We start from the raw sequence: 17,197 nt of genomic DNA on the forward strand, positions 1-17,197 counted from the left end.
TCCAGGGCAGCAGGAGCCTGGAGATGCTCTGGAGCAGGCACCAGGGCCTGAGTACAGGGAAGTAAAGCCGAGGAGATGGGGGCCCCCAGTGGGCGTGGCTCAGTCACATTTGCTGGGCTTTGCCCCCAGGCGTCCCCCCAGGGGAGCTAACCTTGTAACCCTGTAAAGAGGTAGAGACCCTCCCAGGCCTGCCGAGGGGTGGCAGTGGGGCCCATCATGCTCCCCAGGCACCTTCCTTCACAGGCCCAGCTCCGCCACCCAGACTGCAGGAGAGGGAGGCACCCCCCGGGGCGAGGGGGCACTTTCTGCCCGACCAGGCGTCCACAGGAGGAGCAGCCTGCTGACTCACGCTGGGATGGCTCGCCTTCACCTCAGTCTTAGCATATCTGGATTTAAGGATATTTTAATACAAAGACCATGAAAATTCCTCCCAAGTCAGTTTCCTGGTTCACGTTTCTGTTCTTGGAGTCCTGAATGACAGGTATTTCCCTTATAAACTGAGTGCCACTGTCTGGTCCTCCTTCCAGGATGGGCTCTGACATAGGCTGTCTGAACCTGCTGGAGGGAGCAGCAAACCCTGGGCGGTTGTCTCTTTAAATCGGCTCTGCAGTGTGACGGGCGGGTGGCTGGCCGCCTAGCTGGGAAGAACCATTCCACCCTGCGGCAGGAGCTGGCCACCGCGCCCCGCCATCCGCGCCTCCCCCAGTCCCCATGGTTACGGCTCCTGCTTCCTGGCCGGTCCCTGGTCCCTGCCCGCCGCCGCGCGGAAGACAGGCAGGCACAGGCGGCTGGCGCCCCCCACCTGAGCCCTGGAAGCCGCCCGCTGAGACGCGGTGAATGCCTGCTCTTCCTGGCTCTGACTCATCCTCTCCCGGTGCAGAGCGCCGTCACCGCTGTGCCTGGCCACAGCTCCGGGCAGACTGCAGCCCTGCAATCTGTTGATAACTGCACTTGCGAGCTCCAGGCCACTAGTGATGGAAATCTGTTCCCCAGTGCTGAGAACCCGCCACTCCGCACCTGCACAGGGGAGCACGAGACCAGGACCCCTCCAGCTGTCTCTGCCAAAATAGGTGAGAAGTTAGTGCTGCTCCTGGGGTCTGAGTGGTGGGCGGGGCCTCCTGCAGGGAGGCAGGGGACACGCGGCAAAGGCGATGGATGAGCTGCTGGCAGCAGGGTCCACTCATCAGGACCATTTCTTGGGCAGACGTGCCAACTGGGGGAGAGGTGACTCCGCCACTGGAGAAGCAGGTTCTGGATAACTTTGGGTGAGCGGAGGCATGGAGCCCGATGAAGCCCCAGCCTCTTTGCAGAGAGTGGCTGTGGGAGGGCGCCAGCCCTGTCCAGCCACACCAGGCAGCCCAAGCTTCCGCTGGCAGGGTCTGGCTGTGCGCCGGGAGATTCATTCAGGTTTATTTGATTCTCTTGATTTAAACTGACAGACATGTTTATTTGGCTTTGTGCAGCCTGAAACGATTGAGTTTGGTTCTTGTATTGGATGGTGAGCAAAGATTGATTTTTAAATAAGGACAGGAATGCTGCCCAGGAGGGCAATAACAGGCTGAAGGCTCTTCCCTTCTTCCCCTTGAAGTCCCCAAGGCTCATGAACCAGGTTGTCACCCAGCTCCCTTCATGCCCCAGACAGAGCCTGAGCCAGCAACTCCAACAGGCTGGGCTGTTGAGAGGAGTCCAGAGGGGGCAAACTTCCAGAAGAGCCACTGCTCCCTGCCTGAGCCTGGGCACTGACCAGGGGTCTGCCAGCCGCAGACCAGGGAGGACCCTCCTCTAGGGCCACTGACCATATGCTGTCTTCACAGATGGGTGCAGCCTGCAGACCCCCGCCCACCCTGTCACAGCCACCTTGGCGCCCTGAGGCGTACTTGTCCGGAAGCTCCACCCGTGGCTGTGGGATCTTGACCTTCTGGACAGCCATGGAGGCTGGCAGGGAGAAGGGCGCGACATAACCTTCCCCGCCACATCTCGGCCCCCTCCGGTGCTCCTGCCTGGGTAACTCTGCAGGGCTCATGGTGAGTACTGGACCCCCCAGGCCATGGACTGGGTGCAGCCAAGCATGGCCGATCCCTTTTCAAGGAGGCCTGGTCAGGAAAGTTGGTTGAGGAGTGCCAACCAGTTAAGGGCAGCCCTCCACGTGCTCTGTCCTGGCATGGGGAAGCTCTGTGGGCAGAGACCCACGACCTCTGGCTGCCTGGGTCTCGCTGCCTGCCCAGGTCCTTCTGCGCTGGCTGGCTCAGTGCTGTTCATACTGATTAGCTGCAGGCGTGTGGAGACGTTGTAGGTCCTGTGGGGATAAAGCCTAGGCCCCAGGGAGGCCCCCTGGGGTCCCTCCCCATCAGGGCCTCAGCCCAGCCACAGGCCCTACCCCCACCCCTGCTGTCTGGGGCATTTCTTTTGCCAGAAGGGAGCACCATGTGCCCAGCTGGCTGGAGCAGGTACCACGGGGGTACCCTGGGAGCCCATCCGGGCTTGCTGGGTTGCCATGGCCTCAGGAAGGCTGACGGCGGAGTGCATAATGCTTTGTGTGTGCTCTTGAGGGACAGAGACGGGCAGCCGCGGCCGGGCATGTGCAGGGAATGCTGATGGCATCAGGCAGGGCTCCATGGCCCAGAGCCGGCAGGCGCGCCCTGTGCCGACCCAGCATCTGCCTCGTGAGTGGCATTCTTTCTGAGTCACCACCTTGTTTTCTTGTTTGACTCAAAAGGTCCAAATAAGAAAGACACTTTCTGCCAAATCCCGCATCTCCTCAACCTGCACAGGCCCCAAGGCTGAAGGTCACGGGCCACATGCCCTCTGGGACCCCCGGCCAGGCTGTGTCCAAGGCTTGGGTGGCTCTCAGAGGATGGCAGGTGGGCACTGGGCCCTGGCTTCCTTTCCATCCACCAGCTGCTCCCCAAGTGCCACGCCCAGCGTGGCTGTCACCTACATTTGGCATTATTCAGGGTTTTCTGTCCTCAGATTCAGAATGTTTGCAAAATGGAAGCTTGCCCTTGGCAGACGCCAAGAGAGCCAACAGGTGCTTCCAGAGGCAGCACTGGGCAGGGTCTGGCCACGGCTCAGTCCCACCTACCCCCTCCCAGTGCACCCTCAGCCCCTCCTGGCACGAATGCAGGGCTCCCAGCTTCTCAGTCCCCACGTGGAACCTGCCTCTCTCCCAGTGGCCCTGTGGAGCTCTTTGTGTGCTCCCTGCTGCTCCCTGCTGCTGGGGAGGAACCCTCCTGCTCCCACACTGCAGACTGCCGGGGCACTCTGCCTGAGCCGTCGTTCAGCAGTCTGCAGGGTTGTTCTCAACAAATGACATCCACACCTGAGGATTCCAAAAGGCACGTGTGTGGCCGCCCTGCAGACGGCCTTGCCGGGTTCCACCTCTTCTGTGTGTCTAGAGGCTGTGGTGCAGGTGCGCGCACAGGTCCACTTGGGAGCCCAGACGGGGGCCCCTGAAGCACCATGGCGCCTGCACAGTGCCCTCTGGAGCTTCCCCAGCAGCTGCCCAGGAGTGAGCAGCCTCCTCTGCTCCCAGTGTCAGCAGCATCTGGTCTTCCAAACCACAACCCTGAAGCAGCGCTGGATGCAGCCTTGTGCCAGCAGGCTGTACCACCCCTGGCCAGGCTCCCTCCCTGGACAGAGCTGACCTGAGCTCTGACAAGACAAGTTGCTCCCTGCCAGAGGGGACACGTCCTGCAGGACCTAGGTCCGCTAAGAAGCTGAGGCCACCTCCACTCCCCAGGGCAGCTCTGTATCCCTGACTGTAACAAGCACAGCGGACGAGGCCCAGCTGCTTCTCCAACAGGTGCCATGATCTTGGAAGCCAGCAGACACTAAGAAGCATGTGACTGCTCGGTCACCTGTGGCCCTCACCCTTGACTCCAAGAAGGCCTGTTCCTAAGGGAATGAGTGACACCTGAAGTTGCAGTAAACACTGCGCAGACCTGGGTGCTCCCTCTGCCTCCTGTGAGCGTCTGGGCTGAGGTCGAGAGGGTGCTTCTCAGGCGCACGACTCTGGCCTTCCACCCACGCTGCTCGCTGCTCGAGGAGCCAGGAGTTGGGCAGGGTGACTTGGTGGGGTGCGCTGGCATTGCCTGATGAATACCTGTGTGTCCAGGGATGCAATAGGATGGTATGTGGGGTGGCATGGGGTGGAGCTGTGTGGAGGGCCCTGAGGGTGGAAGGGCATGGCACGTAGGGCCCTGCGGCCTGCATTGGACGGTGTCTGTGGGCCCTCGGGGCTGGGGGCCAGCAGTGGGGGTTAGGGGGCGGGCCATGGGCTGCGTGCAGTCAGCGTGGTGTACAGGCAACAGTGCTGCGTGTGCTGGTGGGGAATATGAGGAGGCTTTGCTGGGGTGGGCTGGTGAGGCGCAGCCACAGGATTTACTGGCACCGTCAGGTGGGGCCTTTGGACCGGCTCGTTCTCTCATCCGATTTTCGTCTGCTGCTGGTGGCACAGCATCTGGTGTCAGTGGCTTTGCTTTGGTTTTGGCACCAAGAATTGAAGCAGCAGCAGGACTCACTCTACCCCCACTGCTCGGGATTCGGGGCTGTCATTGGAAGGGTCCTCTGCCACATTCATCAGGGCCCCTAGAGCCATGACGGACCTGCCCAGCCCCTGCCTGGAGTGGAGGATCCAGCACATGGTGCTTTTGAAGCACCTCTTGGAGTCTTTCTTCCCCTCCATGCAGAAGTGCCCAGTCCCAAACAGACTTGATGGGGTCAAGACCCCAAAGGCAGGGGATGGAGCACAGAAGCCTTCAACTCAGCCCTGCAGTGAAGCCCAGGGTAATGCCTCTTTCCCTGCTGTGCCCCAGGTGGATGGGGAACTCTGAAGCTGCCTGAGGCCTTCTCTGCATGAAGTCAGCTCTGGGAGAAATCGAGAATTAGGACGGGGGCCACAGTAGGTGGTGGGAGGTGGTAGCTCTAAGCTCCTAAAAGGTGTGAGCTACACCTGTGATGGTATGTCCCCCTCTGGCGCTGAGGGGGTGGGAAGGAGCCTGGACAGGCTCATAAAAGACCCTCTGTCAGTGTCACAGACCTTCCGAGTGCTTCCCCTCCCCAACCCAGCAGCAGCAGACTGAGCCCAGCCGGGGTGCAAGGAAAGCCTCCCCGCTCCTGCCACACCCCGCCAACGTTCCAGAACTCTGGCAAGTTCTTTTTGTCTTGCTGCTTTTTGTTCTCTCCAGTCTAAAAACTTCAAAATGTACCTTGATCTCAGGTGGAGAGTGTCATCCCACCTCACTCTGCCCCTTAAATTCTGAACTTTAAGCAAGTATCCACCAGTCCAGGAGGAAAGTCTCCACGGTGTTGTCCACCTGTTTTTTGTGATCTCAGAGTCCCGTGTACCCCTCCAACATGAAACCATGACAAACGATACCTATATAACGTTCAGGCAGGGTGATCTGTGTTAAGAACAAACAAATTACTCATCTTCCAGCTTTCGCCAAAACCTTTTCATGAAAATGTGATCGCTCAATAAGATGCAGTTGTCATTAAAAAGACACACGGGACACGTCAGGTCCTGATGACCATGGTCTGAGTCTGCACAGACCCAGGAAAAGCTAGGAAGAGGAAGAGGAAAGGGTGGAAGAAGGACAGGAAGCTGACAGAAGGCCTGGCCTCGGTGCTCGCCGCACAGGAAGGGTGCCTGGAGAGGGGCCTTGTCCCCAGGTGTGGTGCTCACTTCCCCACCGGTCACCAAAAGGGTGCAGTTGGAGCAGGGGATTGGCATGTGCCTGACTGAGGTCTTCCTCCCGTCCTCGCCCTTCTTCCTGCTTTCCTCAGCACCCTACGCCGTCCAACACAGAACACACCAAAAAGGCTGTGTCCGCCTACATAAGGGGACTTGAAGAGGTTGAGAAAGGGGTACAATCTGCTCACGACAGGGCAGGCACGTCCCTGAGACTGTCAGGAAGGCAGCACACTGGGCCAGGGGACTCCGTGTTTCCCAGGGAACAGAGGTACCTCCTCGGTGGCCTCTGAAGCAGCCTGCCCTCCTTCAGGCACAGAAACCAGCAGACTTCCAGGCCTCTCGTCAGGGCCGAGAAGGCTGGGGGCCTTGGTCCCTCCCCTCCCGGCCCAGAGGCTCTCCCGCTGTCCCCCAGTCTCTGACCTGAGAGCTGAGCTGGCTCACTGTCACTGCACCAAGAGGGCTCCAGCTTCCTGGCATCAGAGGACTTAGGCACCCAAGCCGTGCAGATTCCAACGCACGTGGGATCGGCGTCATGGTTGTGCCCAGAGAACATTTGCACAGTAAACTCTTCCAAGAGGAACTTGCCCATGTGTGAACTTTGAAATATAAAATGTTACTCTATTTTGCATTAGCTACTTTGAATTTTAAATGCCAACTCTAAACATGTAGAAAGCACTGCCGTAACTAATTTGGAGAAAGAAAAACACAGGAAACCAAATCAAATCCTAGTTCCTCAGGAAATTCACTGTTGACCCCAGTGAGCTGCCTGCAGTGTCAGCCCAAGGTGATATCCTGGGGCCCTGGGGCCGCTCCTGTGCTATGCCTCACCCGCTGGGTCCCCAGGTGAGAGGCCGGCCCCCACCCCAGGCCTGGTGGCCTCCAAGCTACAGGGCCCAGCCTAGTTGATGTTTCTACAAACACCTCCATGTCCTGCGCTGGCTCACTGAGAGGTCAGGCTGTCCAATTTCTAACGTGGCCTGCCATAGCCATGTGACCTGAAACCACAGATAAGGTGTGTTCAAATGCAAGTGCCTCATGGGCCCTGGGGACAGATGTGATGGGACAGGAAAGGGACAGGAGGCACGCTGCTTCAGATGCCAAAATGAGCCCTCTGCCTGCTGTGACTGTTCCCCTCCCCCAACACAGCCGAGCAGGGGTCTGAAACCAGCAGGCAGGCTGGCCCACCACATGTCCCACTGCAGTGACAGTGGCCCCTGAGGAAGGCCGTGGAGGACTCAAGAGCCCCCAGACATGGGTGTGAAGCCAGCCACAGCGGCCCAGGGGCCCTGTCATGGGAGGGAAGAGCCAGCCGCCCTGGTGCCCAAGCGGACCTCTTGTTCCCCAGCCCTCAGGGGCAGCCCCCTCTCAGCAGGGAACTCATCAGACAACTTCACAGGATGTCTCCAGGATGGAGCTGTCTGCACTTCACAGGAAGTAGGTGAACTGTGACAGGCACAGGGGAACAGCCTTGGCCTTCCCAAGATGGCAGGAGGGTCCCCAACACTCACAGCCAGCTCAGAGGCTGGGCACCAAGAGATGTGTGAGCTTCCCAGAGGAGGCCGCTCTCCACCCTGATGGATCCTGACCGGGCCCTCAGCCCTCTGAGCTACAGGAGGTTCCTGACACTTGGGCCCAGGGAATCAGAAGACCCAGGTGGCCCTTCCACCTCTGCTTTCCTCAGAGGGGACGGGGAGGCCAGGAGTCTCCAGCCAGCCTTCCCTTTTCAACCCTCAGGGCCAAGTGTCCAGACCCATCTCAGAGCTGAGTCTGATCAGTGTCTAGGAAGAGAGGACCAGCTACAAACTGCCTGGGGAAACAGCCGGCCCCACTGCTCCTCCAACCACTTCCTCCTCCCACACCCACACCCAGCAAGTGCCAGACCCACTCAGGCAGAGTGTGGCCAGGTCCTGGAACAGCCTTCTGGGGTGAGGGTACGTGAAGGCCAGGATGGGGCTTACCCCCCTTTCTTGGTCAGTCAGGAGCAGGTGAGCCTTGAGGCCTCCAGTGGAGATGGTACAGGCCACAGTGGCCCTGTCCTGAGGCCGGAGTGTCCAGGTCATCTCATGAGCTTGCCATCTGGCAGGACGACAGCTGCACAGAGCCAAGAGTTCTACAGCCTGAGCCCCCAGAGTCATGGGTGTTCTGCCCCATCTACACCTGTGCCTCGACAGACTCCCGTCTGGGAGGCAGGGGCCAGGACAGTGAGCACCAGGGGCAGCTGCCACCCGGCCAGCGTGTAGCCCCCTAGAGATGCCTTGAGACTTGCCCAGAACAGGATGCCACATGGGGGCCAAGGAGAACGAAACCTCCATCAGCTCCAAATATTTCTACCAGGACAGTCAGTTCTACTCCAGCACAGGCACGTCACGCTCGCCTGGGAACTGCACCGTGAGCCCTTGGCTCTGTGGCCATGCACAGTAGAGTCAGGGACACCAGATGAGCGAGGGCCTCGGTCCCCTGTGTATTTGTCCACAGGAACATTCCTTCCTCCATGTACTTGGGGTGGATACTACACAGACCTATGGACACGTGCACCCAACTCCTGAGGGATGGTTAAGAACAGAGCGTTGGTGGGTGTGAGTCCAGGAGTGGGTTGGGGTAGCCTCTCTGTAAGGTCCACTGAGACACAGTGGGCGTCTGCCAGGAGACGCATGCTGGGGAGGCCAGCACCATGCCTGTGTCACTCAGTTCTGCATCGCTATGACCAAAAGAGAACAATGCAGAGGAGGAAGCATTTATTTGGGCTCAGGGTTTCAGAGGTTCTGTCCAGGTTGGCCGACTCCATGGCTCTGGGCCCCAGTGAGGCAGAACATCGTATCAGAAGGGCGAGGCCAAGGAGAGCAGCTCAGGGCACGGCAGCAGGAAGCAGAGACAAAATATAAACCCCAAACACGCGCCCCAGGGGCCCACTTTCTCCAGACACAACCCACCTGCTGTGTTCACCACCCAGCTGGTCTGCGTCAGTGGATTAGGTCAGACCTCTCTGAACATTCTTGCACTGTCTCACACCTGAGCTTCTGGGGGACACCCCATGTCTGGACTGTCACACTTCACCTTTGCCAGTCACCTTGGACAGAACGGGATGCACGCATTGGCTCTGGAGAAATGCCACCCTCTGGGAGCCACTGTCAAAGACATAGGATGCCGCAGCCCAGCAGAGCTAGGGAGACAAAGATCTAGCCCGTGGGCAGCAGGCAGCTATAGAACTCTTTCATGAGCCTCTGGGCAGGGTCTTCTCAGCTACCATCGACCCCTTAGCAGACATACTGGGGGTCAGTCAAATGCCTGAGCCATAGGCATGGGAGGCTGACTCGTGACCAGCCACTCGCAGACGCTGGGCCTCGGGTCACATGGGTCTCCTCTGCTTCCTCTCCAGGATTTGAAGACTGTCCTCTCCCTGCCCCAGTTCCCAGGGGAGTTCCTGCACCCCGTGGTGTATGCCTGCACTGCCGTCATGCTGCTCTGCCTTCTCGCCTCTGCAGTCACCTACATCGTGCACCGGAGGTAAGGCTGGCAGGCCACCTGTCCCTCCATGCCCACCCTCAGATGCAAGCCCTGGGCTGGGCTCACCGCCCTTCCGGTGGCAGGACACCCTCCAGCACCCAGGACCACCACAGTGGCTCAGGGAGAGCCCAGCCTTCTGGGCTCCTGCCAGATCTTGAGAAGGCAGGCCTTCCTGAGTGCCTGTGGGTCAGCACCCCAGAGCACATGCCTAGAGGCCAGCAGCACCCCCTTGCTTATTGGTGCTGAGGCTTTTTACCTGGGAAGAGCAGTCTGGTCAGATTTCTACTTCTGAGCTGGGTTTTGGCCACCTTGTCTGGGAATGGGGAATGTCCTGGAGTCTGTGTCACCTGCAGAGGCACTGAGGTGTGAGCAGGGTGCTGACATAGTCAGGCCTACCCACAACCAAGGCACAGGTCAAGCTGGGCCTTGGCAATGGTCACAGCCCAGGAGCAGATGGGGACACATTCAAGGCTATAGCAATCAGCTCAGGCATCGGCAGCCACAGCCAAAGAAGGAGGTCTGGAGAGCCAAGGTCATGGTCATGGAGAGGAAGAGAGGCCATGGCATGGGAGAGGCTGGGGCAGGAAGAGAGGCCATGGCCACGGGAGAGACTGGGGCAGGAAGAGAGGCTATGGCCACAGGAGAGGCTGGGGCAGGAAGAGAGGCTATGGCCACAGGAGAGGCTGGGGCAGGAAGAGAGGCCATGGCCACGGAGAGGCTGGGGCAGGAAGAGAAGCTATGGCCACAGGAGAGGCTGGGGCAGGAAGAGAAGCTATGGCCATGGGAGAGACTAGGCAGGAAGAGAGGCTATGGCCACAGGAGAGGCTGGGGCAGGAAGAGAGGCTATGGCCACAGGAGAGGCTGGGGCAGGAAGAGAGGCTATGGCCACAGGAGAGGCTGGGGCAGGAAGAGAGGCCACGGCCACAGGAGAGACTGGGGCAGGAAGAGAGGCTATGGCCACGGGAGAGGCTGGGGCAGGAAGAGAGGCTATGGCCACAGGAAAGACTGGGGCAGGAAGAGAGGCCACATCATGGAAGAGGCTGGGGCAGGAAGAGAGGCTATGGCCACGGGAGAGGCTGGGGCAGGAAGAGAGGCTATGGCCACAGGAAAGACTGGGGCAGGAAGAGAGGGCATGGCCACGGGAAGGGGCTGGGGCAGGAAGAGAGGCTATGGCCACGGGAGAGACTGGGGCAGGAACAGGGGCCATGGCCATGGGAGAGACTGGGGCAGGAAGAGAGGCCACGTCATAGAAGAGGCTGGGGCAGGAAGAGAGGCCATGGCCACGGGACAGACTGGGGCAGGAAGAGGGGCCATCGCCACGGGAGAGGCTGGGGTAGGAAGAGAGGCCACGGCCACAGGAGAGACTGGAGCAGGAAGAGAGGCCACGGCCACAGGAGAGGCTGGGGCAGGAAGAGAGGCTGTGGCCACGGGAGAGATTGGGGCAGGGAGAGAGGCCACAGCCACAGGAGAGGCTGGGGCAGAAAGAGAGGCCATGGCCACGGGAAGGGGCTGGGGCAGTCTGAAGTTCTTGTCTTCGTCAGTCTGGGATGCTAGAACAAATGACCAGAGATTGGGTGGCTTACCAACAGTAATTTACAATAGAAGTTGATTTCTCACAATTCTGGAGGCTGGGAAGTTCCAAATCGGTGCCCTGGCAGATTTGGTGCCTGGTGAGGCCCATTCCCTGGCCCACAGGGGGCACCTGCTCACTGAGGCTTCTCGTGGTTGAAGAGGCAGGCAGCTCCCTGAGCTGGCCTTTGCAGGGACATGGATGCCCTTCTTTAGGTCTCTGCCAGAACACACACTTCCCGGTACCATCCCTTGGTGGTTTGGGCTCAGCGTAGGAACAGGGGCACACACATGCAGACCTCAGCCCTGGGATCATGGGAAGAGAAGTAGATGTGTTCAGGGCCGTGGCAAATTCCAAGACATGACTGAGCACCAAACCCTGGCCCCAGCTGGTCAGGCAGAGCCTCGACCCACCTTGTCATGAGACGGTCCCAGCCCAGAGGATGTCCATTCCAGGTTGCAGGCACTGACCGACCGTTACATGACCACATCGTCCCCAGGGTCAGACACCTGCTGGAGAGGGAGAAACCCATCTTGGGAACCAGGGGATGATGTCCCTTTGTCCATCACATGGTCAGATTGGTGAACTCTGCAGAGCCCTTCCGGGTTCACTATCCAAGTGATCTTGCACAGAGTTGCTGGAACAGCAGCAAGAGATGGGGACGGCATGGGACCTGCTAGAGCAAGTCGGCAGGGCCGTGGCCCCACGGATGGTGTCCAGCTCCCCCAAGGGTGATCCGGGAAGAGTGCTCTTACGGGCTTTTCCATGAAGTGCCAGTTCCTAACCTGAGATCCCCGTCTCCCGCAGTGCCATCAGGATCAGCCGGAAAGGCCGGCACACACTCCTCAACTTCTGCTTCCACGCCGCCCTGACCTTCACCGTGTTCGCCGGCGGCATCAACCGCACCAAGCACCCAATCCTGTGCCAGGGGGTGAGTGTCACTGTCTTCCCCTGCTGCAGATGCCAGTATCCTCCATGTCCCTGGGGTGGGAGTGGGGCCCTGCCTCCTGTGGCTGGAAAGGGAGTCAGGCATCCGTCTGGCAGTCCACGTGACAGCTGTGTTCCACCTGAAGCCTGCCGTCTGCTCAGCTTTCAATCATGCGGAACAACATATCTCCCACTGGCGGGCCTGCTCTGAGGCCTCCCTCCCAGGAATCGGGCTAGGCTGCCCCTCCTGAAGAGACAGTCGGGTGGGGCTCAGGGGAGGGACCAGTCAGATTCCCAGATGCCACCAGCCTGGAGTCAGCTTTGCCACGTGCAGGCCACGTGTGGTTCTATTCTCTCAGGGAAGGTAAAGCCCATGGCAGAGGATGTTCCCCAAGAGCCAGGCCTAGTCCTCTTCACGTTGGGCTGTGGCTCTGGCCAAGGAGCCCCGCTGCAGTTCCAGGGTGGCCTCTGTGTACACACACAAACCCCCAACCTGCTCTGAACCCAGGCTCCAGGGGTGGGGCTGTTCCAGGACCCAGAGCCACATGACAAGGACCCATGCAGTCTGTCACTTCTTGGGCCAGCGTCTGTCTGGGCCCCTGGGGCCTCAGGCTAACACCTATTGATGGGCAGAGGCGGAACCTCAGCCCCATTCCTCAGGCCCCTATGACCCACACGGCCCTTAGTGGCTGCTGGCCTCCCCTGACCTGTCCAGCTGCAGGTGAGATGCGCCCCAGGCCTCTGTGTGCCTCAGGAGCCACCCAGGCTGTGAGTGAAACTCTCCTCCGCTGAGGCACCCACTGGCACGTCCCAGCACCCTCGGGGCTGCCTTCTTTCCCAGCACTGACATGGGTTGGGTCCTAGGGAGTTCCATGGGCCGGGCCCCCACACCTGGGAGACAGAGCCCTCCCACCAGACGTTCTGAATGTGTCATGTCAGACCCAGGAGGCCGGCCCGATGCCCAGGCCTAGGCAGGAGAGTTGGAGATGTGTGCCTGAGGATGCCCCCGGGGGGACAGGCTCTAGCACTCCTCTCCATGAGCTGGAGCCATAGCCAGCGCCTGGGAAGTCCCGATCGTGTGCTGCTGTAAATGCACCTGGGGCCATCCGAGAAGTAGTCAAGTGGGTCATTATCTCTATGTCCACACGTGGCCTCCGATTGCTGCCCAGCTGGGACCTGCCAGCCACAGAGCCCATGGGAATCACCTTGGGGACTTGGGGACCCTGCCAGGCCTCCCAGAAACCTGTACCAGTCCCCAAGCTCAAGCCAGTCTGGACCAGCCCCTGGAGCTTGAAACCACCCTACTCCAGCAGAGGTCTTGGCCCACGGGGATGGATCAGGTCTGGAAATCTCAGTCATGGTCTATAGAGGTCATGTCGTATGGTCAATGCTCCGCCATCGTGACAGCCGCAGGAACCTCTGGGAGGGAATGACCCTCTGCAGGCTGACAGAGGGAAGACCATGACCCCTGCAGATGCCGTCCCCATGTCTTGCTATGGTTCCAGAAGGGGCAGGCCTCGTCACTCACTCACCCATTCACTTGGCCAACATGCCTGCCAGGTGCCAGGCCATACCATGGGTGTGGAAGCAGCCAGAAACACTCCTGCCGCACTCAAGTGGTAGAACTTGACTCTGGGCAGCAGCAGGCCAGACAAGCCCAGCTACAAGCCAGTAGCACCCTGGGAGTGGCTAAGCTGCTGGCCGGAGGAGCAGAGCCTGGCACTGCAGCTCAGGACGCGCCCGTGCAGGCCGCAAGGTGTAAGACCCACAGCCTGACCTCAACCCCTTGCCTGTGGACCCACATGGCTGCACATTGCGGGGCCCTCGAGAGGGAGCTAGGGGTTCTGATGTGCAGTCAAGCAGGAGGAAGGGGGCCAACCTGGGCATTCACACAGCATGGCAACTCCCACACCAGCTGCAGGGGAGAACCCAGGGGCCAATGCCTCCAGCTCGCCATTCACCTGTGACCACAGCCCGACATGGGAGCAAGGGCTCCTGGCCCCCTCCCGAGCAACACAGCAGAATGCCTGGAGAAGTGGTCCAGCCCTCTGAGTGGCTGGAGAGAAGAGACGGTTGCTATGGTGACAGCGATGACCCTGAGCCTCTTGGAAGTCTTAAGTGACATCATAAGTGAAACGGGCCACCGCGTGCATCAGTGCTGGCCCTGGGCCCAGAAGCGAGGGCGTGAGCGCTGCTGTGTGCTGCCTCCTTTCCCGCAGTAACCGGCTGTGCTTTGGCCTCCCCACGTGTCCAGCATACAGCTGGCGTTCAGGAGACAGAGTCCTTCCATTCATATACTTCCTGGCCAGGCCAGCCCTGAGCTCACCTCCCTCCCTGAGCTCTGTCACCTTCCTCGGCGCCCTGGACTGACAGTTGGGCTCCTTCTGAGGATGTCTCTGAGTTTCTGTGTGCACATGACAATGACGGCCACACGGGGATTCCTGAGGAGCAAGAGGGACCCTCCTTCAAGCCAGGGCCAGGCCCAGGTGGCCACTGATGCCCATACTCTTGGGTGCAGAGAGCTCAGCGCCTCACATTCTTGTCCGGGCTGGGGGCCCCCTTAGTCCTTCAGATGTGCACACCAGCCCCCACCCCAGCCAGGGGCCCGGAAGGCACAGGAAAACGCGGAGCCACGCAGAGGGAGCTCCTGCAAAATCACAAACAGAATTCTTTGACCTTTCCACCCCCACAAAATCCACATCAATCATTACAGAGTTTGCTCATAAGTAAAAATTGAACTCCGGATTTGATAAATCATTTTAATGGTGCAACATTAGCTTTTTCGGGGAATCTCTGTATTCCTTAAACGTTTATGTCCTTCCCAATTATAGCAATATTTTACTTGTCATTTTGAAATGTCAGGTTATTACCTTGAAGGTAACCTCGTTTCATGAAATGAGATGGAAATGAAGTAGTGCAGAATGTGTAATTAGCTAGCGCACAAGGGCCGGGGATGGGATGCAGCTCCCGCGGCCGTTTCCATAGTAATGAGTCACTCTGACGCGGGTGGCTGTCCAAACCTCTCCGGCAGGGCTTTTCTTACGTAATGCCACAGACGGCAGCACACAGAGAGTCCCGCAGTGCAGCTGCCTCCCCTTCCACTGGGCACCCCTTGTCATGGGACTGCAGAGGAGATGCGTGGGGCTGGCGTGGATGCTGCCCAGGAAGGGTACTTAGGCCACGGGCTGCCTTGGGTGCCCGCCAGCTTCTCTACAAGAGATCAAAGTGGCACAGTCAAGGGTCTCTGCCACCCTTGCTAGTGCCCCCACACCCTGAGCCTTGTTTCTTGAGGCTCACGGGCTGTAGGAGCTGCTGGGTAGAGGGTGTGGTCCCAGCCCACCTGGTGCTCCTGGGAGGCTGGCCGCCCGTGGTGGGGGCGGGGGCTGCAGCTGACACCTCTCCCCCTCCAGGTGGGCATCCTGCTGCACTACTCCACACTGTCCACCATACTGTGGGTCGGAGTGACTGCGAGGAACATCTACAAGCAGGTGACCAAGAAGGCCCTGCCGTGCCCGGGTGCAGACCAACCGCCGTACCCCAAGCAGCCCCTGCTCAGGTACACAAGCCCACTCACTGGCACAGCCCCCCACCACCTGAGACCTGCCCAGGATGTGCCTTCCACAGGTCTGGGAAACTGCTCTCTAGGCAACTCCAAGCCTGAGAATTATCAGATCTTCCTGGGTCACTTGGGGCCGGAGGGGACTGGGGACTGGGCAGCATGAGGTGGGGCTGGGGACAGTCGCTGGGTGGGCTGGGAGTAGCATGGGAGCATCAGGGGCCCCCGTGCTGGGTGCTAGAGTGAGGCCCTCTGGGCGGGGGGCCGGGCGTGGAGGCTGGACGGCTGTGGCTCACTCCCTGGTCTCAGCGGCTCTTTAGCTGGAAAGCCATCACTCACCCAGGCAGTGATTTTAAGGTGACTGTGGCCTGGCCTGTGGGACTGGGAGGAGGGGTCAAGGGGCACTGCTCCTTTCTCAGGGGACTCACAGTTGATGTGGCAGGAACCACTGTGTGCTGGGGCCCTGGGGACAGCCTGAGGACAAGGGCAAGGTAGTGGCCTCCCTCTCGTGGGGCAGAGCAGGGAAGTCCCACAGGACCAGAGGTCCCCAGCTCCTCACACCACAACCCTAACAGGAGAGCAACAGGAGCTCTGCCATCCACTCTTGCAAGTGCAGACTGAGCCTCCGCTCTGCAGCTGCACCTTCCAGCTCTAAGCAGGCCTCGGCTCTCCTGTCTGAAGGTCACTGGTCTCCACCTTGAGCCTCTGACTGAGTTTTCCTGGAATGACCTACATGTGGTTCTTGTGAGAGCCACCTGCTGCTGTGAGGAGCGATTCAGGGGCTGTGGAAGCCCAGGCCCTGATACAGCTCCCTCTGGCCCTGACCTCGAAGGGCTACTCCAAACTCCACCATGGTCTAGCACCATTGGAAGAGCATCTGGGGGCAGGCTACCCAGGGCAACCAGAGCCCCTCTGCAGCTCCGTGGCCTGGCCTATGCTGGTGGGAGTGTGCGGCACCTGCCCCTCCCCAAGGGTCTAAAGCTGGAGTCTTTCCTCTCAGAGGGCCCGAGGGCCCTGAGCCCACTTGACAACAGCCTTGGCCACGTCCTCTTTGACCCAGCATTCCACTCAGAAGTGGCTCTTCAATGGATGGCTAGGCAATGGGCATCCTGGGTCTGCACTGCTGGCCCCAGGCCCAGAACTCACATGCCGTCCAGGCCTTTCAATAACAGAAAGCAGGTCTGAGCCCCAGGAGCTGTTCGGCCCCAGGAGGCAGGAGCACATCCTGCTCAACAGCCCCCTTCTTGTTGGACCCTTGGCCACAGCAGCTGGGCAGCCTGTTCCTATGGGCAGCAGGCCCTACTTCTCTCCGAGCTTGAAGGAGCCTGAGTGTCCTGGCCCCACCTGAAGTTCTCCAATGGGATAAAAGAAAATGACGTCCCAAATGCTCTGCAGGATGCCCAGTGGTGCTCTGGGGCCCCCTGCATCCTGAGAAGCCTCTTCCTGAGGCCACACGGGGTGCTGTGGCACTCCACACCCCTCACTGGACGTGGGGAAACCCAGCGCAGTCCAGGAGAGCACAGGAAAGTACAGCCGTGGGAGATGTTGCAGGACTCAAGTGGATGAACCCAGGATCAGCCTGCCTCCTCTTTCTGCATGAGCCTGCGCACCCCGTGGCTGGGTCAACTTGGGTGCCTCCTCTCTCTGTGAGACCACCTGGTGAACAGAGGGTGCTGACCTTTCTGCCCCAACATATGGATCAGGAGCCTGCCCTTGGGTCAGCTGGGTGGCAGAGCAGGAAGGTTCAGTGGAGGCCTGGAAGAATGAGGCCTCAGCCTCTTGCAGCTGGAAACTTCCTGCTAAGTGGACTCACTGCCAAGGTCAAAGTCATGTCTACCTGCTCCCAATGGTTATGGAGGTCTGTGGTTTCCCCAACAGCAGGCGCCTAGGCTCAGCAGACATTTGGCAACTTTAGATGGTAATTTGCCTGGTCTCGCCTCCCCTCACT

General features: G+C 59.7%; 1 protein-coding gene across 1 annotated transcript in view; it reads left to right on the forward strand.

The window, feature by feature from the left end:
* Positions 1–650: 650 nt before the first annotated feature.
* The window catches only part of ADGRA1 (adhesion G protein-coupled receptor A1), a 29,761-nt gene continuing 13,214 nt past the window's right edge, over positions 651–17,197 (forward strand). The window contains exons 1-5 of the mRNA XM_081267290.1: positions 651–1,070; positions 1,815–2,024; positions 9,069–9,196; positions 11,574–11,697; positions 15,104–15,249. Coding sequence (XP_081123416.1) covers positions 2,022–2,024; positions 9,069–9,196; positions 11,574–11,697; positions 15,104–15,249 — 401 coding nt within the window. The 5' untranslated portion in view covers positions 651–1,070; positions 1,815–2,021. The remainder of the gene's footprint in view (positions 1,071–1,814; positions 2,025–9,068; positions 9,197–11,573; positions 11,698–15,103; positions 15,250–17,197) is intronic.

Source organism: Spermophilus citellus (assembly GCF_964194105.1).
Source record: "Spermophilus citellus genome assembly, chromosome: 15".
NCBI classification, from domain to species: Eukaryota; Metazoa; Chordata; class Mammalia; order Rodentia; family Sciuridae; genus Spermophilus; species Spermophilus citellus.